Genomic DNA, 21,196 nt, shown 5'->3' with positions numbered 1-21,196 from the left:
CCTTACATGCATTGTTTACCTCTCGTGTGTAGCATAATTTACTGTGGCGTTCACGATAATCCGTACAAGAGACTTTCAGTGGAAGGCAACGCTTAAGTATCCAACCGAAATATATCCGCATCCATGCAATATATCCAAGCCGACGTTATGCGCAGCGAGTAGTACGCTGGACAGGTAAAATTTGCTAGTTGTGGACGGAATACAATAATTGAGCTCAGTCACCCTAGTAATTTTTTGTCAAAGCTCACAAGTCCAGAAAACATATCTGAAATCGGCCTTGCCTACAGCCATTACTACCATTAGCGCGTGACACGGCCGTATGGAGCCAAGTCATCGCCGTATCTCTCTGCACGCGCAGCATCTTGAGCCAAATGCACTCTGGGCGGAGAGTAGTCTCCGAACTTGTCGGTCACTTGAGCCCCGATCCATTCGCAACGCAGACGCGTATTATTGCGCGCGTCGCACAAACCCTCAGCATGTTGAAACGGCGACCTCTGCACCTGAGCCATACCCGTTTGGTGGTCGCGGGGCCACTCCACGAGCACGTGGGCTGTCAGCATCGAGAGGAAGAAGGCCTACCGAAACAAAGTTCGAGAAACAATCCGGGCTGAACGCTACGTGGCCCATTACGCACGCCGCGTGCCTATCGAGTTATCAGACGGACTCGCCACGCCACAAGCGACAACGGACAACAGCGATTGTTTACGCGTTGGTGCTTGGGTGTGAACGCAAAAATAGTAAAGCTTCATGGTAGGGCGAAGGAGCCGTTCTAGTAGTTCGGCGTGGGGTCGGACGCGTTGCGACATCCATTGCTGTAGAACTATTGAGCATTGCCGCATGGAGCAACGTCGAGCGTGTTGGTGGTCCCCGTTCTACTTGCCTGTCGTTGGCAAGCACGATAAATTTGCCTTATAGAGCGCACAGGCCTATAAGTCTGCACCACCCAGTAGCGAGGGCTGTCGCGCTTGCGTCTTCCACTACCCAGCGCCACCCTCAACTCAAATGATGCGACGTACCTCCAAACATTCTCAGCGTTTCGAGCCCGGAGCTGATCAACTTGTGCCCCGCACCCAGTGCGTATCTTGTTGTAGTCGGAGACAGAAGAGTCGACTATCCTACTCCATCGTCTACAGCGTGGGCTCGCAGAGCCCGTATCGTTGTAGTAAGCACTCTTCCATGGACGGCACAAGTCGCCGTGAGGGGGGTGGCGTAAGTCCGGCGTTCGGTTCAGTTTGCTGCTCGACGCCGCGCTAAGCTCAAGTCGCCCGCTTTTCGTCGTCATTTTGCATTCCGCGCGCTCGGGCGTCAGTCCAATAATGCCAAAGCAGAGGATGGAAGGGGAACGCGAGACCAAACGCGTGAAACTCGTGCACACCGCCGCCATCAACGCCATCAACGCGCCCATGCAGCGGCGACTGCGCAAGATGAGCGAGGAGTTCCAGCCGTCCAGCTTCAGCTTCCTCGTGCAGGCGCGGCTGCTCTGCGTGGGGCTGGCCGTGGTCTACCGGGTGTCGCTCTCGCTGACTATCACCAGCACATGCATGGCGGCGACCGGCGCGACGACGACGTCTTCGTCCTCCTCGAACGGCGGCCACACGACACAATCCGCGTGGGTCATTGCCATGAGCCAGACCAAGTTTCGTGGCTTCTACGCCCAAGTCGCTGCCATCCTGCACCATCCAACGGTAGCACAACACCTCGCGCCGACGAATATCCAGCAGCAGCAACACGACGAGGGCCAAGAAATCGTCGTGGAATGGAAACCCTTTGAGGTGTTCCTACGGATCCTGGCCGAGGTCTTCCACCGATACGAACACCTGCAGTACGCGGCGTTCTCCATCCACGCAGACGCTGCCACCATGAACATTGGGAAGGTGGAACTCGAGGGGTTCCTCTCTGAATGTTGGAGGGCATTGGAGGTGATTGTTCCGGCGCTGGTAGTGGAGCCGTACCTACCCGCTCCATTGGGGCGTGAAGTGTTGTACATCTACTTACTGATGCGGGACTTCTTGTCACTCCCTGAGAGCGTGCTGGACGCGAATTGCACGTACGCGAACGCCATCCTGAGCCTCGAAGACGTCGAAGATTTGCTGCCCACGCACTCCGAGCACTCGTGCAGCATTTGCCTCGAGCCGCTGGTCTCGGGTGAGATGAAGGGGCTTGAGATACCTGAAAGCACATCCAGCAGCGGCAGTAACGAGAGTGGCAATAGCAGCGACGGTGAGGAGGCTGAAGCGCCCGATGCCAGCTCTGGCAACTTCTCGGTGAGACTGCCCTGCGCCCACGTGTACCACGAGAACTGCATCATGTCGTGGCTGCGGCACAACCCGAGCTGTCCGGAATGCCGCGCACCAGTCGGCACCGGCCAGTAGGTTCATGAGAGCTGTCACGCTAGTAGAGATCGATTCATTGTCATAGAGATACGCAAGTGAAGGATAAAATACAAAACACCAGATAATACCAAATGCGCGCCACATTACCTAGTACTTCAACGTCAACCAGGTAGTGCACACTGGTGAAACTCCGCTTCAGAACGCTGCTCGAAGGTTCTCGTCCGGCCCGATAGCTCTATACAGGAGCTAGTCACCACAAACTCTCTGCCGATGAGCCTTTCGCCAGTATCGCTTCTCCTCCTCTGTTCTTCTGACGGGGCACCATTTCACCATTTCATCATGCGATGATATTAGGTTCGATGCTTATAGTAGGTTCTATCTTGATATTGGTTGGTTGTCGGCGGTATCATACTGCTCTACATGGGCTTGTAGGGGTGCAGGGAGTCGAGCGAGCCAAAGCTGCAGCTTCCGGGCTTGTAGCTGCCCGCGCGCGTGGCCATCTGAGCGATAGCGCAGCTGGTGCACCAGCACGCCTCGCAGCAGTCGCCGCAGCAGTTGCCCGGTTGCGGAAGCGCTCTCGTGTGGCGCCGCGTAGGTGGCAGACCCAGCACGGGAACAGCCCTATCCACAGGAACAGGATGCTCAAGCAGAGGCCGCAGCAGTAGGAGCTCACGCCCAGACGCTTGACGATCTGCGCCGTCGAGATGCACGGGCAGAACCACGCCATGCAGCAGTTGGGTATCATGTCCTGGCAGTAGCCGCAGAGTCCGACGACCCAGCTACCGGGCATCGGCGGCTCGTAGACTGAAGGCGCCTGCTGAATAGGAGACGCTATGGTCACGTTGACTTGCTGGGTCTGCACCGCTTGCTCGCTGCCGGCCCACATTGCCTTGCTGACCGCCGTTGAAGTTGTTCTGGGGAGACGTTGGCTGGGGAGGAACCGCACCGGCCTCGAGGTCGACTGGGATCGCAACGGGGATGTCCACCTTGGGCATTGCAGGGACGTCGGCCATGGTTGGTGGCGTACTTGAGAGGGGAAGAGCGGGTGGCGTGGGTGAAGGGAATGCAGAAGTGAGAACTCCAAGAGTGCTCACAAGAGGTTGTAGCTCGGTGTCTCCTACTGACGCATTGGGGTCACGGAGTCAAGAAAGATAAGTGCATGTCTTAACGCTTTCACTCACAACGGATAGATCAGTTCGCCACTACTGGGTTGGGAATAGGTATCTGCTATACATGGCTACATGGAGTGCAAGTTGTAGTCCGATGGCCGAATTTAGGCAGCAGTTTCATGATAAAGAAGCAACGAACTTCACCCAATCGCACTTGAGAATAGCGGGCAAGACCGTCGTTCTTGTCCGCTCGCTGCAACGCCCCTCTTCCTGGGCTGCTATTCAGCTTCGTAGCTATTTCTGCCATCACCACGAAAACAACCCACAGCAGGGCACCCGAGAATGCAACACTCAGATTAATACTTCTAAACTGCGGGCAAAAATTAATCATTGCATTATTGCCATTAATTGCTGCCAATTCGTGCACGAACCTGCTCCACCGTGTTGACGTCCCACAAGTCGCGGTTGAACTGCAGACACATCAGCATCTCGAGCATGATGGGGGAGAGACTCTTCCGCACGTCTGTGAGCACCAGCTTCGCCGCCGAAAAAAAAGCGCTCGCATTCGTTAGACGTCGGCGGCACGTATGTGACGTCCACGTATTGCGAGCGCCTCGGTGCCTTCCTCTTCTTGAACGCCGCCTTAACGATAGAGCTGTTGCCGTCCTCCCGCGCTGGTGCCCTTTCAAGGGCCGTCGATCTAAACTCGGCACACGCCGACCGTTCCGCGGCCGTCAACACCTCTTCGCGCTGAAGCTTGACGAGGCCCAGTTCTAAATGCTGGTTGTTGACAATCGGAGCCGTTGCGGCCAGTCGTGACTTGAGTGCAGGGTACTCCTTCACGACCTGGTCAAAAAGACGGCGCACAGCAGACAAAGTTAGCGTAGACCTCTGTAGCTCTTTAGTGACTCCCTCGAACTTCTCCAGGTCCTTCTCCAACGCCTTGACTCGCTCGTGCTCGGCGCGCCGCAGCAAAAGCGGCTGTACTTCGTACTTGACCAGAAGGTCATGGCACAGCTTGATTATGGCGGGCTGAAGCTTCACATAGCGCGCCACCATCTCGTACGTGCTCGACCACCTGGTGTCGTTCCTCAACAGAGGCGACAGATGGGAGACGCGGATAAGCAGAGCGCGGCCCTTGATCGTCCGGAGCTTGGTCATCAGCGCGTGCACCTTCGCAATAAGCTCGTCCTCGGTCTTGAGGAAGTCCTTCACCGCCAAATTGAATCTGTGACTAGCACATCCAATGAAGGGGATAACCCCTTCCTTCCGGCCGATGCATTGGTTCACAGAGCAGTTGTCTCCCACCATGAACTTCACCGCGCTCCAGGGCTTGTTATAGCGAGACAGCGTGTCGGCGATCAGGTCGTACTGACTCTGCGCATCCATGTCTTCCTCGACCTCTACTGGAGCGAATGTTAACAGCAGGAAGCGGCGCGATGAGCACTCCAGATCGTCATAGTACTCGTTGTCAGCGCCGCCACCGGTAATACCGGTACTGTCGCTGCTGAATACCGCGAATATCGCGATGTAGTGACGACCACCACTGGTCCACCCATCTAGAACGAGACCGAACGATGCAGGGAGCTCGCGAACGACGCGCAGCTCTAGCAGCTCGAAAATCAGCACGATGTACTTGGAGAGGGTGTCCTCCGACACGAGAGAGAGGGAGGCGTTGAAGCGCGTGAGCCGCCGCTCTACGAACGCAAACGGGAGGCGATTGCAGACGACCCACTCGAGCCAGCGGTATAGGTCCCTGGTCCGTGTGCTGACGAGGTGTAGGCGCATCAGGTTCTGGCGGCGTGATGCCTCCTGAGCCTCTTGCTCGTAGTTGTTGTGTTTGCGCCGCAGGTGGTTCAGCAGGTTCGTGTAGCCGTTGCCCTTCTTGTACTGCTTGTCGCAGGATGTACACTTGTAGAAGGCGTTGCCGACATCAGTGAAAAGCATGGAGCAGATTTGGCTGCTCGTGAGGACCATGGTGGACACGTGGGGCGAGGGGCTTGGGCGGTGAGGGGTGAAGAAAGCAAATTTGATTCTGAAGGAGCCTCCGCTGCGAGTGGTGCGGTGAAGTGGTGCCAGATCGGCGAGTGGTTGGTGGTGGACTCTTCGGCGGACACTGGTGGCTGCAACGAACTCCATCTGAGCAATTCAAATACGAATTGTGTGCAATTCAAAAATAAATTGAGGGTCTAAAATTAATCATTGAATTAAAGTATTCGAATGTATTTTTATGAGTATTATTTTTTCGGGTGCCTTGACCCACAGATCGTACATTCAGCTTAATCCGTCCTCCGGAATTCCCGGGAAGAAATTGAGAGCCAACCAATCGCACAATGTTGCGATCGTGCGTGGATTGACATGTCGACATGTTGAGGACTGTTGACGGCTATACGAAGTCTACGGTCCAACCACGCCTACCAATATAGCGAAAGGTGGTGGTCTAGAGTACATTCATACCTTACTAAGTACAGATCTTGGTTTTGCCAACAAACAAGCAAGAGCCTAGTCATGTTCGTCCAGTATTGACTTGTTAGGTTATGTAGTTGCGAAAGTGTACAATTTTCATCCGCTTCGTGAAAATTGTCAAAAACTGGACCATATCGCGCACTCGGTTCTAAGTGAGCTCTTCCGTAGTGCTACAGTTTACAGCTGTGTGTGTTTACGAATGGGGGAACAGTTGCCACGGATGTTGTGAAAATAGCATTGCGCCCTTGGATACGTACAGCCAGCTTGAGCCGTGGAGGTCGGCGCCAGCAACAGTAAGATCGGATAAACCCATCGCTCTGGAGAGAATCCTCCTCAAGCTCGACAATGGATTCCTGAGATGGCCGCTCATAAAACCCAGCGCCGATCGTCAGCTGCCTGCAGAAGGAGGACGCTGTCTTCTTAGGCATCCACGAGAGAGCAACCCTGAAGCGGGGCTAACACTAACCATTGCCATCACGTATTCCTACAAAATACACAACGATTCATACAGCTCGCGCGTGGGCCAAGGACACAATTGACTGCACCCGAGAGCTCATCACGTTTCCGAACGCTGCTCGAAGGTTCTCGTTCCAGTGTGGCTCTCTCCACCAGAACTCCAAAGTCCAACCTCTCTGCCAAAATACGCCACAACCAGCCCAACAGTACCCGTACACGCCCCACAGTATCCAAAAAGTGTATCTACCGCCAATAAGTCGGCGATGACTGGCCTCGCTTCGCTCAACTTCCGCGTTGAAGTTTACCAGCTGGGATTGAAGAGTCAGTGGCCCGTACAACCTGCACTTTTGGTGTAACGCACACACACGTCGCCCAGAGACCGGTCACCTCGAGCAAACGATACAAAGCACAAAGCACACCTTCAGTCTGGAATTCTCGCTGTACCACACAAGGAGGCGCCTTTAAAGTGAGCCTCGGGCCAGCCATCCCCACCATGGCGACGGAGCTGCCCTTCCCGCTGTACTCGGGCTTCTTCCCGCAGATGGTGCTGACCGTGGAGGAGCTCATGCACTACCGGCGCTTCGGCAAGGAGCGCGTGGCGCAGCTCGTGCGCATCATCGACGACGCCGACTGCGTGTACCGCTGGACGGACGCCAAGGCGCGCGGCGGCCGCGCGGTCGCGCGCGCGCAGTTCCTGGACATTCGGCCGTCCTCCAAGCAGCCGGCGGCGCAGACGCCGTCCACTTTGCTCAAGTGCAGCGTGCACATCGTGGACGTGCAGCCGGAGGAGATCCTCACTGCGCTGGCCAAGGTCAAGACGCGCGACGCACGGCGCGCCATGAGCTATCTGCATGGAGACGAGTTCGTGGACACGCAGACTTTATTGACATTTCCTACGCCCTCGGAGCACAAGACGCCCAGTTACTCGTACCGGGTTATCAAGTGGATGTTACTTAAGGCCCAGCGGCGAGAGGGACAGAAGTCGCTCGACTTTTGCTACTTGGAGTACGCGGGCAAAAGGAAGGCCCACGCGGGCTCTAGTAGTGTCGTGGGCTTTTGTGTGCAGGAGAGTATTGCGAGAGATAGAGAGGTGCCGACGCTCGAGAGGTATGATATTCTACGCGGACAATTGGTGCGCACGGGGGTGTTGATCACCAAGACCCACCAGTCGAACATCTTGAAGGTCACGGCCATTGCGCAGATTGATGGGGGTATGGTGCCTGCAGCCGTGAGGATGACGATGGAGGAGATCATGGTGGACTACGTCGCTGCGGTGCACCGAGTGAAGGGACTGCTGGAGAGGCAGAGGATGGGGAGACTGCAGTATCTCGACGAGTGGGAGTGGGTTTCTACCAAGGAACGCAAGGCCTGCGCCGTGTGTCTGCGCGGCTTCTACTTCCATCGGAAGCACCATTGCGCTACGTGTGGTGAAGTTGTGTGCTCCAACTGCGCCCCGTTGCGTGAGCTTGACGAGCCTCTGGACGAACACACGCTTACTATGCGAGTGTGTTCGGTGTGTATGGCACAAGCGGGAAGCCACCAGGAGAGCAGCATGATCTCTGGGGTTACGGACAGTGACGACGGGCTGGAGACCACGACGTCGACGACGAATGTGGGCACGGAGACGTACGTGGGTGGACTGAGGTATCCGAAGCATCGAGGACTGAGGAGAGGGGGTATTGAAGACTCTCTGCGTGGCTCGTCGTCGCAGGCGACACCTGTGCGCTCGCCGATCCCGTCGTTCCGACAGCGGCATCGCCCCCTCTCGAGTCACAACAGCGCCCAAGGACATGGGTATGGTCATTATGATGATCATGAAGGCAGCGACCACTTCCCAAGGGCAGTATCCGAGTCAGCACACCGAAAACGGAGGTCAAGCGTGTTGCGTCACTCGACGCTGTCATCCTCGACGTCGATGTCAGCTCAAGCCAAGAAGGAGGCGCTGGGAAAGCTCATTGAGCACGTTCGACAGATCCGTGACACGATCAATGTGGCTATCTCGGAGGCCGAGGAAGAGGAGGAACGCCATAGCATGCTGCTCGAGAGCGGGCACGGAGACCCAGACGCAGGTGCAGAGCGCTACGACGAGATCTACGACCGCATCATGAAGATCCGTGAGACGCTGGACGTATCCAGCTCTGACTTCGATATGGTGCTCGAATCCATCGGACATAACGATCCAATGGGCCCGTCAGACACCAACTCCGACCGACTGGATAGTGAGTTGGCCTTCAGCCTCAGCGAAGGCACAGGCAGCGCGTACGAGAGCGAGAGTGTAGAATTTATGTCGTCACGATCGTCGTTACTGTCAGCATCGGTGCAGTCGCTGGACCATCAAGACGCCGGCGAGCCGCTTCCGTCCCCGAGACCAGAAGATGAGAGCGCTGTCGAAGAAGCCCGTGCACTGGAGGAAGCCATGCAGTGGGTTCGGCAATCCGAGCCAATCGCACACTTGAGCCTGCCAGTGTCTGCAATGACCGTCGAGCCAGAGCGACAATCTGAACCAGAACCAGCACCAGGTACAACACCGACATCAGTCGTGACCGTGAGTAAGAACCGCGGTATTGAACGCCTTGCGCAGAAGATCGGGCGTCTCCACCAGCGTCTTGAGGCATCACAGCGCGAGTCCGAGAACACTAGCAGTGATCCAGCTGCCACTGTAGCAGCTCCCGTGGGTGTGCCACCGGTTGTTGACGAAAACGCAGAGGACGAGCCGGAGCCAGAACAGCGTTCAACGCAGCACCACCGACAGTCTTCTGCACCGCTACCAGCACTGAAGCAGGCGCGTGGACCTGCCCCACAGCCTCCAAAGGAGAAGCATGTGGCCATAATAGCAGTAGACGCCGCGCCCTCGTCTCCTACTTCGACTGCATCAAGAGGACAAGGCCCGCGGCTCTCCGAACCATCTCGTGCTCCGCCCGACCTCGTCGCTAGTCTCCGCGGCGTCATGAACTCAAGTGAGCTCACGCACGCGCCGCCACGCCGACGATCCGGTGCCAACATCAACGCGCCATCTCCGTCACCGCCAGAAACACCGTCTAACACCGATCCTTCGACGTCATTCCCGCCACATAACGCTACATCAAGAGCATCAAGAAGGCCGCCCCCGCCTCCTCCTCCAGCGGCACCTCCCGCTCTCCCACCATTCAGCTCAGCCCGGCCAACCGGAGCGGCAGCATCAGCACCGACACCCGTGCAAGGTACAACGATTTACGTGTTCGATCCCGAGGATCGATTCCAGAAAGTTCAACGGCGAAGTCTTGATCGTCGTCCTGCTGAGGCTATCGCTGCTGCGCAGGCAGGTCCGGATGAAGTACCAAGCGGGAGTGAAGACGGTGAAGAGGCAAACCCAGGCAACGGTGGCTACATGTCCTCCTCGGATGAAGAGCAAGGACAACCGCGGCAAACTACAACTGCAGCGCCGCTACCACCGGCGGCAGCTGGGGCTCCCACCAGTCGACAAGCAAGAGCACGCGATGAGAGCGGCGAGCTGCGTGAGCTGATGGAGGGGCTAGCGAAGGCCCCTCTGCGCAGTCGATGCTCTAGTGGACAATCCACTGGAGCTCCTCCTACTGAGAAGTTTGATTTTTAACGAGTGCCGTAGAGAAGACGAGTTGGCGGCAATGAGAAGGTGACAGACAGCCAACCAGGTGTATAAAGGGTAAACGCCACGGCCCCCAAGTGCGCGCGTGTATTGCCGTCAAGATAGATGTCTAAAAGTTGCTAATATCGTTTGTCAATAATAGTGAGATCCGCAGTTGCTTGAACCACAGCTCCCATTCGCAGCCCTCATTCGTCCACTTCACATGATCGACTGTCAAGCGAACCATGGATCCAAACACACAATGCGCACCACTAGAAGACTGCATGATCGCACGCCGAAGTGACTTGGTGAAGTTGGAACGTGGCTCAATCAGCTCGAAAAACGTAGCCATCTGACCCGTTGAAAATGGCTCGGCCTTCAGCAAGTTGACCTCCTTGTACAGGTTTCCAGGACCAAAATCACAGTGGCGCCCCAAATCATGTCTGCTAACCCCAAGAAATCCACACAAGTAGGACGACGCTTCTAGCTGCCGAAGCACAGCAATGAACGCAACCATCAACGCGGGCTTCGCGAGAAGAGCATCCATTTCATCCAGGATAAAACAGACCCTTTTCTTCGTGACACCGGTGCGAATTTTCACCATATTCATGAATGATGTCGAGTTGGCACGCGAGCTTTGCCTGTCGACGGTCTTCCCCATGACATTCCAAAACACATTGTCGCTATCCGTGTGAGGAAGCATCAGTTGAATAGATGCGCGCACCACATCAGGGACATCTGCAGTCAGCCACATCTCAATTGCGTAGGTTATCGTTGATTTGCCGAAGTGTCGTGGTCCATGCAGCACAAACAGGGGACGATCGAGCGATAAAGTGTCTGAAAATCTATCCTTGATCGTTTGAAAAGCGGCGATACTTTCCATCGGAACAGAAAAAACCCTCGATCACTGGACCCGCAGTCGTAAGTCGCGACTGTCGCAGTCTAGACCTCTTAGGAGGAGGCTCGTTGTGAAGGTTGCCTCCCATCTTGTCGAATTCACGGGTGCCGAGTACGCTGTGCTTTGGTGCTGAATTGTTTGAGGTGAAGCTTGGCACTTCAACAACGAGTACGGTCGACCTGGTTTTACCGAACGAGCCAATATTTTCATCTCCATGCATCTCCTCTTCCTTCGTGACGTATGCTGTCGGTTCTTGTAAATCTTGATAACCGCCGACTGTGGAAGCGTGTAAGGTAACATCTTTCGTACTATTCTTCGCAGCTCAGCAACGATGCTCTCCTCTCTGATATATGCTGGGTGTTCGCTGCTTCCTGTAAGCACATCCCGAGTAGAAGCATCCACCAACTGGAACCATACTTCGGGTACCCTCACAATAAGTGGGTCATCGGCGTTCTTTCCCAAGTCACCGAGCTTGTCAGCTAGTTTCATCGAGGTCTCCCTTTGATGGGCCGCTTTGTTCGGGGATACTGTTAGGTCCAAGGGATGAGACTCGAGGGCAGCCAGGAAGAGCATACACGGTAGGCAGCTTTGAGAAACGCTTCGACGGACACACAGTCCGATACAACTGCGGTCCTGACTCCAGCGAGTGCCCGTCCTTGTCTGTTCACCACCAGAAACCAGGTAATTTATTCTGCCATGATGCAACTCCTCCACTGCAAATACTGCAATGAGAGAGATGAGTATAGTTTTTATCGCTAGAAATCAAAACCTGTCATCACAAAATTGATGTACAATAATCAATAGCTGAGCAGCTCTTACGTACAGTAAACTGTACATTTGACGACGTCCCCAAAGAATCAGCCTGAGCTTATCAGCGCTACTTGTCATCGTTGTATGCTTAGGCTTTACGCTGGGGCAACCATCCGAAAGCACAACGCTGCGTCGAACCTTATTTGCTCACGAATGAGCAGCATTCGTTGCTGACTCGAGCTAGGTTCGCAAAAACTTGCAACAAAGCGCAACCTCGGTCAGGCTGGCTCCCTTGCTACCTGTGCATGCAGTTTTGATTAAGAGCAACAATGCTGGCAGGTGTTTTGATGCACGGCTGTGCTAGTAATGCCGCACTCCGATCAAGTAAGGCAGCTATTCTGTCCCCCAGCAGGTACTGTAAGGTGCTGCGGGCGATGGAGGTGATGGATATTTTTTCTGTGCTGACAGTCGAAAGCGCAACAAGGATGAATCGAATAAGGGTCGCTACAAATGCACGAACAAGGCCATCGACGGTGCTGCATCAAACGGCCATTTGGATGTCGTCAAGTGGTTTGGTGGGACTGATGTGGCGTATAACAGCAGCCACGCCATCGATGGAGCAGCTACAGGAGGTCATCTCCATGTGGGACAATGGCTAAACGATAACTATCCGGAGATAGCATGTACCAGCTCTGCTATGGTTGAATATGACGAGTTATCCGACCTTACTTATTTATTGTATGCCTATTAACAGCCAATTACAGCATTTGTATTTATTTGCGCCAATCATAGGGAGGTCATGGCAGAGTTTCGGCCAATATATTACGATAGGGTTAGGGAAGTCCGATATCCGACTTGCAAAATATGTGTATGTCTATACAAATTCTTAGATAAACTCGTATCACACGCATATTTCCCATTTATCCGACCTTATCGGACCTGTACCATAATTGAGGTACATATGCAGGATTTGAAACTGAAAATGGCCATCTCGACGTTGTGATGTAGCAATGTAGGAGCGTGCATGGTGAGTATAATGAGCGCGTAAGGGAAGCCGCTAGGCACGTACATTAACAGTGGAGGAGTTTTATTAAATATACGTTTATTATATAACGAATAATCTCATAACAATGCAGCGTGGTTGGCATCGTGCAGCCCGCACGTGCTGCGTGCTCATGCAGCGGGCAGCACGCAGCTCTTGGGCCGAGCAGCATGCCGCCAGCCCTTCCAGGTAAGGCACTAGCACTCGCGGGGTCTTCACGGCGGCGGCGGTGGTGGCAGCTGCTTCTGCGGGCCGCGGGGCTGCCGGGAGGGCGCGCCGCAGCTTGCAGGCGCTCACCCAACGGGCAGCCTGCCGGCCGCCCTGCCGGGCAAGTCATCAAGGTTCTCCGGGCAGCCGTCCGCCCCGCCACCGCCCCACCAACCTGTCGCCGTCCGACTGCTGCCTCCCTGCCGCCGCCGCCTCGCCGTCCAGCCAGCCACCGACCTGCCTCCGCTCCGCCGACCTGCCGCCGTCGTCCTGCGGCTTCACCTTCGTCCTGGAGCCTGCTACCTGCCGCTGCCTTCCTGCGGCCGGAGTCCCTCGGCGCCACCGCCGCGGCCTCCGGCACTCTGCCCTCCAACGCTAGAATAAAAATGAGCAAAAGTGTAATCGGTGTGTGGCCCACAACATAATACACAAACTTATATATTTGTTTTTAGAGTCCATCCTTGTAGGGTACCATGTTTTTGGTACAGGTACGATAGGTCCGATCGTCGAATGGCAACCATATGACGACAACACGACAGAAATTAAAGCAACCACAAGGCCTAAAGCAACCCTAAAACCAGCTGGCACCCGGTAATTTATTTTAAATGACGCGTAAATGACAGGGACACGTCGCCCTCGTCATTGTCTTGCTACATATATATCTAAATTTAGACACGTCGTGGTGGCGTCTAACTGATGTTCTCTACACAGCAATACGTGAAACACATGACAATATGTGTCCCACATTTTCAACACTTAGCAGATTTTGAGCGACAGCAAAAATGGAGAAGAAATCGCTGGCACATGAGCTGGTGCGCGCGAGAATCGCCGAGATTGCACTCCTCAAGAAGAAGCTGGATGAGCTTACCGAGCATCCGGAAAAGCTTCTGGCAGCGCAGCTAAAAATCCAAGCCCTCGTCGAAGATCGCGAAGAGAACAGCTATGCGTTAGCAGCCGTCTTGGGCGATGAAGGGGCCGACCAAGGTGGTCTCACCGCAGAGGACGACGCTGTTTCCCTCGATGTTCTACTGGAGCTGGCGGTGCGAAAAATGAAAGACTAATGCAGCATAGACTCTGTATTTAAAGGTAAATACAGACTGTGGTGTTTCTCAGAGCTGGTTCTGTAGCTGCTGATGAATCTGGCTAGCTTTAGCGACGTCGCGTTCAGAGAGATGACGTTCTTGGGAGTAACACATGATGACCCACAGCATTTTCAATCGCATCACCTTGACGTCGTTCTTGGAAATTCTAGAAAGTTGCATCTGCAAGTTCCCCGTAAGATTGCTGTTGGCTTGGGCTACTACCATTACACCACAGCTAGCAAAATCAGGTTGTTGAGGGGCACAGATCCACTCAATCGGATCGATGAAAAGATGGCCACGGGGGTCAGAAGCCTTGTGCCGCCGCTCCACATAACCACGAAGCCCCTCCTCTCCTTCATTTTCTTTGTCTTTCGGAATTCCAGTCCACACGATTTCCATTTCATGGTGATAGTCATCATCAATGAGCGGCTCGTACATGTAAACATTCACCCGAAGCTTGCTTGTTTTTGCCGTGTAGCGTATGCGAAGTATAATTACCCCCCAGTGGTCTGCGTGCAGATTAACGGGGTGGATAATAAAATTCGTTGCTGCAAGTGCTGTCTTAGGGAGACTTGGCCATCCGATAGCCCATGTCAGTGATGACAGCACATGGCACTTCCTCACCGATCTCGCAAGGGTCTCCAAGCAAAAGTCCACAGGGCTATCATTTAACCATCCACGACATATCCCTCCCACGATGTTGTCAAAGCTGATCAGGACTTTGTTGGAGAGTGTCACAAATTCAGTGCGTAGCCGACTTGAAGTAAACTTTGAGATAATTTCGTTCGCTAGACCTTGGTGCCGCTCGGGAACAGCATCACGCGGTAGTCCTGCAGTTGCTGCCTCCGCAGCGAAAAGATCCACGATGGAGTCAACTTTACGCCAATCTTGCTCCAGCCACTTTCGGTCCTTCAACCATGAGGTACACTTCGCCTTGATCGCGTAGAATCTGGTTAGAGCACCTACATATTGTCTAGAAATATAAGCATGTTAAAGCAGCCCTATTAAAGCAACCATATCGCTAAAGCAACCATACCCGCTAAATTTACACAGTTTTGGATCAATCGCCAAGACGACGTCGAGAACAAGTCCTTGCTTCTTGGCCTTTTCATCCAGTACAATTGGCTGCTTCTCCTTCCAGGTAGTAGCCGTTGCTGCCTGCATTGATAGGGCGAGGTCTTGTGGAATTACAAATGTGTGCATGTAGTCCGCAGGTCGTACAATTTCCCAATGACAATCAATCTTCCGAGCTCTTAGATAGGCATCCTCCAGCTGAACACGATACTTCGACAGCATCTCCATCACGCGCTTCAGATTTGAGGTGTTTCTGGCCCAAATCAGGAACTGATCCAAAGTCACGGCAAGTTCAGGGGGGGGGGGGGGCTTTGTGAACAGCAAGACGGTCGGCATTGAGACTGATCGTAGTTTGCCTCAGCTGTTTCGGAGTTGACCTTGACTTTCCTTGGCTTGGTGGCTTAGGAACTCTAACGACATCGACCTGGCGCACGCGCGACTCTGTGTCAGGCTTCGTAGAGCTTGAGACCTTGTCACAGCTACTCATTCCGCAGCTGTCATGAGATTTCTCATCGATGGGGGGTCGAATTGGAGATGACTGCGAAAGGTGAGTGCGTTGTATCGGTAACATACTTTCGTCGGACTCGTAATCGCCATAATTCATGGTCATGGGGCTGCTTTCCGATGCGTCCATGAGCGTCATAGTCCCCATTGCCTCCACGGGGTCCAGAATGGAGTCTGAGACAGGGTCAGATACATCTTCTTCTTGCTTGCTATCTTCAGCAGATTCTGTAGAACTCGGTTGGGGGGCAGGGTTGACACGGTTGAGCCCTATGTCGATCGTTTCCTTCCAGGCACTTAGCTCTTGGTAGAAGTCTGCACTAGACAAATCTGACAGGTGTTCCAATAGCGGTTCCAGCATCGCTTTTGCGTATGCGTATTTTTCAGCTGAAGACAATACAACCTGGGTTGCCCGTTCACCTCGCCGTAGCCGTACGTACGCAACTTGCTTCCTAGCTTTGGTTGGCGGAACGTTACCCCCCGCAGCATAAAGTGGTTGTTCTGGTTCAGCCCCAGTGTCGTTCGGCAACTTTACTTTCAACAACCTTAACTTGGACATCTGCACAATTGGCTGTAACATTTCCGCTGCAGCCGTCAATTCGTTTTTCACTTCCAAGGTCTGGTACGTACTCCACCGATCATGAATTGCCATAGCTGGAAGCAGTTTGAAGCCATGCCCCTCGCGTGCTATGTGCGTAAGATGACGACATGGTAAATGGTGGCTGCTATAAAATAGACAAGTACACGTCCACTCCACATCGTGACAGCGAAAGGTTTGATTCCCGCAATAAATTTTCCATTGTGAAGGAGTCGACGCTGTACGCTCACAAGTCGCATCTGCCATGAAGTTCACAAATCGTTCCCACTCTTTTCTCACTTTCTCGAAGATGTCAGGGTACAGTCGAGTTGCTACCGTCCGGAGAAACATCGGTATGGTTTTAGGAACGGGCGAAGTCGAATGGTGCTGCGCGATGACGAACCCGATCTGCTGAGTTATCATGATTTGATGCTGCACCAAGCCCGCAATAGTCTTGTCAATTCGTGTCTTGTGCCCCAACAGTATTTTCACTTGATTCCAGTTTGACTCGATCCGGTTCGTTGTAGTATTCCCAGCCGTGAAAAAATTGCTGCGAGCAAAGTTCGCCCACATGTCTCGACACGAATCCCAGTTCTTTTCAAAGTACGAGAATAAAGCTTGTTTCTTGTTGTCTTCGCAGTATTGCTTCAATGCACCGTAACTAGAATCGTAACCTGTCTCTGTGGAGCTGCATATGGTTTGTTTTCCAAAGTTAGCGTTACCACAGGAATCATAAATAGAACCTGTTGCGTACCTGTACATCGTTTTTATCATCAGGTTGAGTAACTCGTCGCGTTCAGACACCTTCAGCTTCTATGGGGCCCGCTGCATCACCTTCTTCCAGTACGAAATTGCATGGAATTGACAAAGTAAAACTTTCGCAGCAGGAAATAGTGTTTTCAGCACCCTCCACTCAACGAAATCTTTGTCGATCACGATGGAGGATATCATCCGCCAACTTGGGTTCTTTTCTTGGAAATACTCCAGGATTGTTGTCATCATCGGAGCTCATTGGTTGAGGCATATGAAGTGTACAACTGGGAACCCTCTACCAGTAGCGGTTGTGACGACCAGCCTCCCTGAAATATCTAACACACAACAGTAGAAAATCACTTTGTTAATAAGGTTGCTATATCATTGGTGTGGTTGCTATAACTACGCAAGGTTGCCGTAACAAAGATAAAGTTGCTATACCGAACAACTCATACGCACCCAAGTGATAGCCCAAATTGTTCGTGCCGTGAGTGAAATCCATCGTAAGCGTGTCGCCCCAGCGCTCGAACATCAACTTCTGCACATTTGTTTGCATCACGATACCGCATGTCACGTCCATTTGGTCTTGAATAACAAGGACGTCACTACCGTCTAACTGGCGGATAGCTTGCAGCATGTCTTTCAAACGGGCCTCCGCTGCGTCGTGCCCCATAATACTGCGGATCAGACTACGGGTCTGTTGAGGTGTTATTTTGCAGCCTAGCAAACGCACAAAGCGCGAACAGTAACGTAAGTATCACTTCAGCATATCATATATAAAACTACGCACCGATTCTCTCATTCAGGAAGTTCGTGATGTGCTTGGAAGAAACACTAGCATCCGTTAAAGTCTTAACATCTTCGAGATCTTGCTCGTCCAACGGAAGTGTCTTTGTTGTCAGGTACAACGATGCTTGCGTTCGGGTGGTCGGGTGCGTGTGGGTAAAGTTCTGATTATCAACAGCGACATGTGAGAAATACTAACAAAGCAAACAAATACACGAAAAGGCAGATACCTCGTTTCTTATGACAATTCGAAATTTGCCATTTTCCGTCCGCTGAACGGTTGGTGTCATGCGTGCAGGACACCCGCAATAGTTGCCTTTTCTATTGCGATGTCCCTTGGAGCGCGACGCTTGCGAAACACCGTGTGTACAGCGGAGGACCTTGTGACTCCAATTAAAACGTGAAGGGATTTGGTCCCGATGATTGCTGCATATGAAAGGGGGTTTCGATAATAACTTAAATGTCTCATCAAACAGAGGTCACACATACCTGTTGTACTGATTTCGTGTCTCCGAGCTTCGTACTCGAAACTTGAGGTGGTGCTTCTGCTTGTATATTTTCAAGTGTGCGTTGAACTTGCTCCAACTCTTGATAATCGCTGGGGTAAAGGGCGGAACGGGGTTGATAATTTCTTCGCGCTCCTCGTTGATCTCCCGCAACTCGTCAAGGTGCTTGCTTGATCGCTTCCGCGGTATGTACTGCTTGTTCCGCTTGGATAAACGTGGGACCGAATCAGCGTCGACAGACTCGTGAAGCTGCAGCTCCGCCTTACGCTTTTTCGCGAAAGATTGGGCTTCATCCCCAGCAGAAAGCTTGCATTTGGCCAGAGCGGTATCTATCGATTCCAAAGTGAATGTCAATATTAATGATAGCGCAACCTTTTTGCTTAAAGCAACTTTAACGAGAATACCTGGTGTTTTCATGCGTGCTGTGGCTTTCTTTCTCGGCTCGGGGCTCTGTTTGCGTGTCCTGCGTTGTAAACAAACTAAAAAAATACACAATACATTATCAGTTCAACTCAATAAGTATCAACAATAATCCAAACGAGTCTTACCCGCTTCTGCTTCGTCTTCTGTGCTGGATTCTCCGTCGTCGTCTGCCTCCTGTTCATCGTCGTCACCCTCCTCTCCATCGCTATCGCTATCGCTCTCCTCGGCATCATCGACCTCTTCTTCGTCTTCCTCCTCTTGGTAGCAATTCTCCGCCTCTTCGTTGCCGTTGTCTTCCTCATCCTCCTCATCCAGAACAATGTCTTCGTCTTCGCGCACTTTAGCGTGATTTGCGAACCTAAGGGCTTAATGGTAATTTAGACATTTAAATTACGCTTGAAATTTTTGAAATCCCTAAAAGCAACCATACATGTCTCAGAATGGCTAAAAGCAACCATACTTATGGTTGCTCTAACCACTCCCCCGATAGTCGGATATTTCATGGTATGGACGGTGCCGCCACCAACGGACATCTTGACGTTATGAAATGGCTGCACTTCAATACGGACTGTATCAGATTAGAGAGGTAACAGTACCGTAGGTATCATTCGCATTGTTAAGGACATAATAGGATAGAGCAGATGTAGGGTGGTTGTGGAAGCTTCTAGAAAGGAGCTTCCATCCACTCGAACTGCGGGGGCGGTCACTTTTGGTTTAGACCCGCCATCCCCCCAAGCCTGGCTTCCTCTTCGTTTTGAAATACTGGTAGCACTTGTTGGTCCCAGCAACCTGACAACGAGGAGCCCATGTCCACCATCGCCCAACTACGCGCCGAGATCGATCGGCTGAACCAAGCGATGGCGGACCGCACGCGAGTGCCGAGCAACCTGCCGAAGTTCACCGGCAAGCGAGGGGAGGATGTCCGCGAATGGCTGTTCCAGATCGAGAACGCCTGTCGAATCAACAACATCCCGATCGAAGACGCAAGCACCCGACTACCAGGAATCGCGGGGTCGGCGATGGAGAAGCCTGCATCCGGCTGGTTCCTGCACTGGTCGTCGACGACTCGAAGCGAGGAGCACACGTGGGGGGTTTTCCGTGAGCATGTGCTCCAACACTTCGATGCATCGAACTACCAGGCTGTCCTGCGCGAGAAGCTTCAGCGACTCAAGCAGGCAGCAGACATTGAGACGTAGAACGGTGAGTACTCAGCTCTCATCTTCAGAGTGGAGGGCATGAGCGTACTCGACCAAGTGCTGTGCTACGCGAACGGTCTCAAGCCTCGCACGCGCAGCTACGTCAAGCTCGAGAACCCCCAGACCCTGAGCGACGCTATGGACTTGGCTGTCAAGTACGAGGTGACTCACTTCGTCGAAGAAGCTCGCGACCGTCAACCCAAGTGCGACAAGAAGTTCTCGTCGGCTGATCAACCTCACGCCCAAGGTAAACCCTTCAAGGGGAAGCCGTTCCGCGGGAAAAGCCGCTTCAAGCCGAGAGCTGAGCCCAAACGCGCCGAGGGTCGTACCTACTTCCACTGCAAGAAGCCTGGTCACATCAAGACCAACTGCTTTCTCTGGAAGAAAGAGCAGGAGAAACAGGGAAACGGGCAACCACGGCAGTGAAGGAGGGTCCTGTCGTGGCTGAGATCGTAACCAGAACACTTAAGATTGAGAATATCAGCCTGTGAAAATCCTCTGGTCTACAAGTCACGTCCGCTGTTCTCAGTAACTGGTGAGATCAGCGTGAGTGACAAGTGTCTAACTACACGCAGCGTGTTGCTGGACTGTGGAGCCACCACGATCTACGTGTCAAAGCGTTGGGTCAGGGAGCACCAGCTTCGAACGACGAAGTTCAGCGACAAGAGCATTCGCGTGAAGCTTGGAGACAACCTAATCGGGGAGACGGAGCTGGAAGTTCTGCCTTTGAAGATCCACGTGTCGGGTCTGGACGAGGCGTACCAGTGTGTCGCCGTCGTCTACGCGATACCCGACGAATTCGACTGCATCCTCGGGATACCCTTCTTCGAGGACAAGCAGCCCCAAATTGATTGGAGAGGTCGACGTATCGAAGGAACGAGAGAGAAGACTCTGCGCTGGGAGCGGACAGGTGACACCTGTGGACCGATCGAGGAAGGCGGACCGGTGATTGCCTCCGGGCTTCGGAGATCTGTCGAGGCGAAAGGCCTTTCGGCGAAATGACCCGATTCCTGTCGAGGCGCCGAGCTGGAAACGGGTGTGAAGTCCACGTGCGAAGCTGTTCGCGACGCAGTGCTGAAGGAGACCCCGACCGTTGCCAGCAGACGACGAGGAGATGACCCGCAAGCTGGCGAGTGTTCAGCTGGAGAAGACGACGTTGCGACGTCAGAGCGCGAGAGTACCGCACGAGAAGCCGACGAAAGAAGCAGGACCAGGGGTAAAGACACCGTCGTGGAGAAGATGTTCACGATGGGTGTTGTTGACGAGAGTGGTGTGCAGACCAAGTACATCACCCGCAAGAAACTGCGGAAGTTCCTGAGAATCAAGACCAAGTCGGCCGAGGAGCCCGACTTTATGTTGGTGCTCTCGAACGAGACGATCAAGCAAGTTGCACGCTCACTGCAACGGCGAGACCAGCCCGACAATGTTGGTAGTGCGAAAGCACAGCGCTATCT

General features: G+C 53.4%; 14 protein-coding genes across 14 annotated transcripts; 4 read left to right on the top strand and 10 right to left on the bottom strand.

Moving 5' to 3' along the window:
* Positions 1-1,316: 1,316 nt before the first annotated feature.
* On the top strand, positions 1,317-2,372 carry PHYSODRAFT_509738 (hypothetical protein; the record flags this gene model as incomplete). Its single annotated transcript, XM_009530322.1, has 2 exons — positions 1,317-2,193; positions 2,236-2,372. The coding sequence occupies 2 exons, from the start codon at positions 1,317-1,319 to the stop codon at positions 2,370-2,372; spliced, it is 1,014 nt and encodes a 337-aa protein (XP_009528617.1).
* A 377-nt stretch (positions 2,373-2,749) lies between these two features.
* Positions 2,750-3,123, bottom strand: PHYSODRAFT_315544 (hypothetical protein; the record flags this gene model as incomplete). The annotated part of the gene is made up of 2 exons (XM_009530321.1): positions 2,750-2,909; positions 2,963-3,123. The coding sequence occupies 2 exons, from the start codon at positions 3,121-3,123 to the stop codon at positions 2,750-2,752; spliced, it is 321 nt and encodes a 106-aa protein (XP_009528616.1).
* Positions 3,124-3,846: 723 nt separating this feature from the next.
* PHYSODRAFT_509715 (hypothetical protein) lies at positions 3,847-3,996 on the bottom strand (the record flags this gene model as incomplete). Its single annotated transcript, XM_009530320.1, has 1 exon — positions 3,847-3,996. A coding segment is annotated over one exon (150 nt), but the record flags the coding sequence as incomplete, so codon positions are not given.
* A 550-nt stretch (positions 3,997-4,546) lies between these two features.
* Positions 4,547-5,581, bottom strand: PHYSODRAFT_507496 (hypothetical protein; the record flags this gene model as incomplete). The annotated part of the gene is made up of 4 exons (XM_009530319.1): positions 4,547-4,708; positions 4,751-4,845; positions 4,927-5,029; positions 5,174-5,581. Coding segments are annotated over 4 exons (768 nt in total), but the record flags the coding sequence as incomplete, so codon positions are not given.
* A 1,276-nt stretch (positions 5,582-6,857) lies between these two features.
* On the top strand, positions 6,858-9,956 carry PHYSODRAFT_508397 (hypothetical protein; the record flags this gene model as incomplete). The annotated part of the gene is made up of 2 exons (XM_009530318.1): positions 6,858-7,994; positions 8,301-9,956. 2 exons carry the CDS (start codon positions 6,858-6,860, stop codon positions 9,954-9,956), a joined length of 2,793 nt encoding a protein of 930 aa, XP_009528613.1.
* Positions 9,957-10,077: 121 nt separating this feature from the next.
* On the bottom strand, positions 10,078-10,830 carry PHYSODRAFT_301650 (hypothetical protein; the record flags this gene model as incomplete). Its single annotated transcript, XM_009530317.1, has 1 exon — positions 10,078-10,830. The coding sequence occupies one exon, from the start codon at positions 10,828-10,830 to the stop codon at positions 10,078-10,080; it is 753 nt and encodes a 250-aa protein (XP_009528612.1).
* A 1,276-nt stretch (positions 10,831-12,106) lies between these two features.
* PHYSODRAFT_508682 (hypothetical protein) lies at positions 12,107-12,346 on the top strand (the record flags this gene model as incomplete). The annotated part of the gene is made up of 1 exon (XM_009530316.1): positions 12,107-12,346. A coding segment is annotated over one exon (240 nt), but the record flags the coding sequence as incomplete, so codon positions are not given.
* A 1,280-nt stretch (positions 12,347-13,626) lies between these two features.
* On the top strand, positions 13,627-13,905 carry PHYSODRAFT_505177 (hypothetical protein; the record flags this gene model as incomplete). Its single annotated transcript, XM_009530315.1, has 1 exon — positions 13,627-13,905. The coding sequence occupies one exon, from the start codon at positions 13,627-13,629 to the stop codon at positions 13,903-13,905; it is 279 nt and encodes a 92-aa protein (XP_009528610.1).
* A 348-nt stretch (positions 13,906-14,253) lies between these two features.
* PHYSODRAFT_417418 (hypothetical protein) lies at positions 14,254-15,090 on the bottom strand (the record flags this gene model as incomplete). Its single annotated transcript, XM_009530314.1, has 2 exons — positions 14,254-14,899; positions 14,963-15,090. Coding segments are annotated over 2 exons (774 nt in total), but the record flags the coding sequence as incomplete, so codon positions are not given.
* Positions 15,091-16,054: 964 nt separating this feature from the next.
* On the bottom strand, positions 16,055-16,651 carry PHYSODRAFT_505113 (hypothetical protein; the record flags this gene model as incomplete). The annotated part of the gene is made up of 2 exons (XM_009530313.1): positions 16,055-16,381; positions 16,448-16,651. Coding segments are annotated over 2 exons (531 nt in total), but the record flags the coding sequence as incomplete, so codon positions are not given.
* Positions 16,652-16,891: 240 nt separating this feature from the next.
* Positions 16,892-17,077, bottom strand: PHYSODRAFT_509158 (hypothetical protein; the record flags this gene model as incomplete). Its single annotated transcript, XM_009530312.1, has 1 exon — positions 16,892-17,077. The coding sequence occupies one exon, from the start codon at positions 17,075-17,077 to the stop codon at positions 16,892-16,894; it is 186 nt and encodes a 61-aa protein (XP_009528607.1).
* Positions 17,078-17,291: 214 nt separating this feature from the next.
* Positions 17,292-17,468, bottom strand: PHYSODRAFT_419291 (hypothetical protein; the record flags this gene model as incomplete). Its single annotated transcript, XM_009530311.1, has 1 exon — positions 17,292-17,468. A coding segment is annotated over one exon (177 nt), but the record flags the coding sequence as incomplete, so codon positions are not given.
* A 145-nt stretch (positions 17,469-17,613) lies between these two features.
* Positions 17,614-17,784, bottom strand: PHYSODRAFT_509088 (hypothetical protein; the record flags this gene model as incomplete). The annotated part of the gene is made up of 1 exon (XM_009530310.1): positions 17,614-17,784. A coding segment is annotated over one exon (171 nt), but the record flags the coding sequence as incomplete, so codon positions are not given.
* Positions 17,785-18,102: 318 nt separating this feature from the next.
* PHYSODRAFT_416794 (hypothetical protein) lies at positions 18,103-18,318 on the bottom strand (the record flags this gene model as incomplete). Its single annotated transcript, XM_009530309.1, has 1 exon — positions 18,103-18,318. A coding segment is annotated over one exon (216 nt), but the record flags the coding sequence as incomplete, so codon positions are not given.
* Positions 18,319-21,196: the final 2,878 nt, after the last annotated feature.

Source organism: Phytophthora sojae, assembly GCF_000149755.1.
Source record: "Phytophthora sojae unplaced genomic scaffold PHYSOscaffold_5, whole genome shotgun sequence".
Classification (NCBI taxonomy): domain Eukaryota; phylum Oomycota; class Peronosporomycetes; order Peronosporales; family Peronosporaceae; genus Phytophthora; species Phytophthora sojae.
The sequence above is the reverse complement of the archived record's forward strand: the minus strand, read 5'-3'. Positions and strand labels throughout refer to the sequence as shown.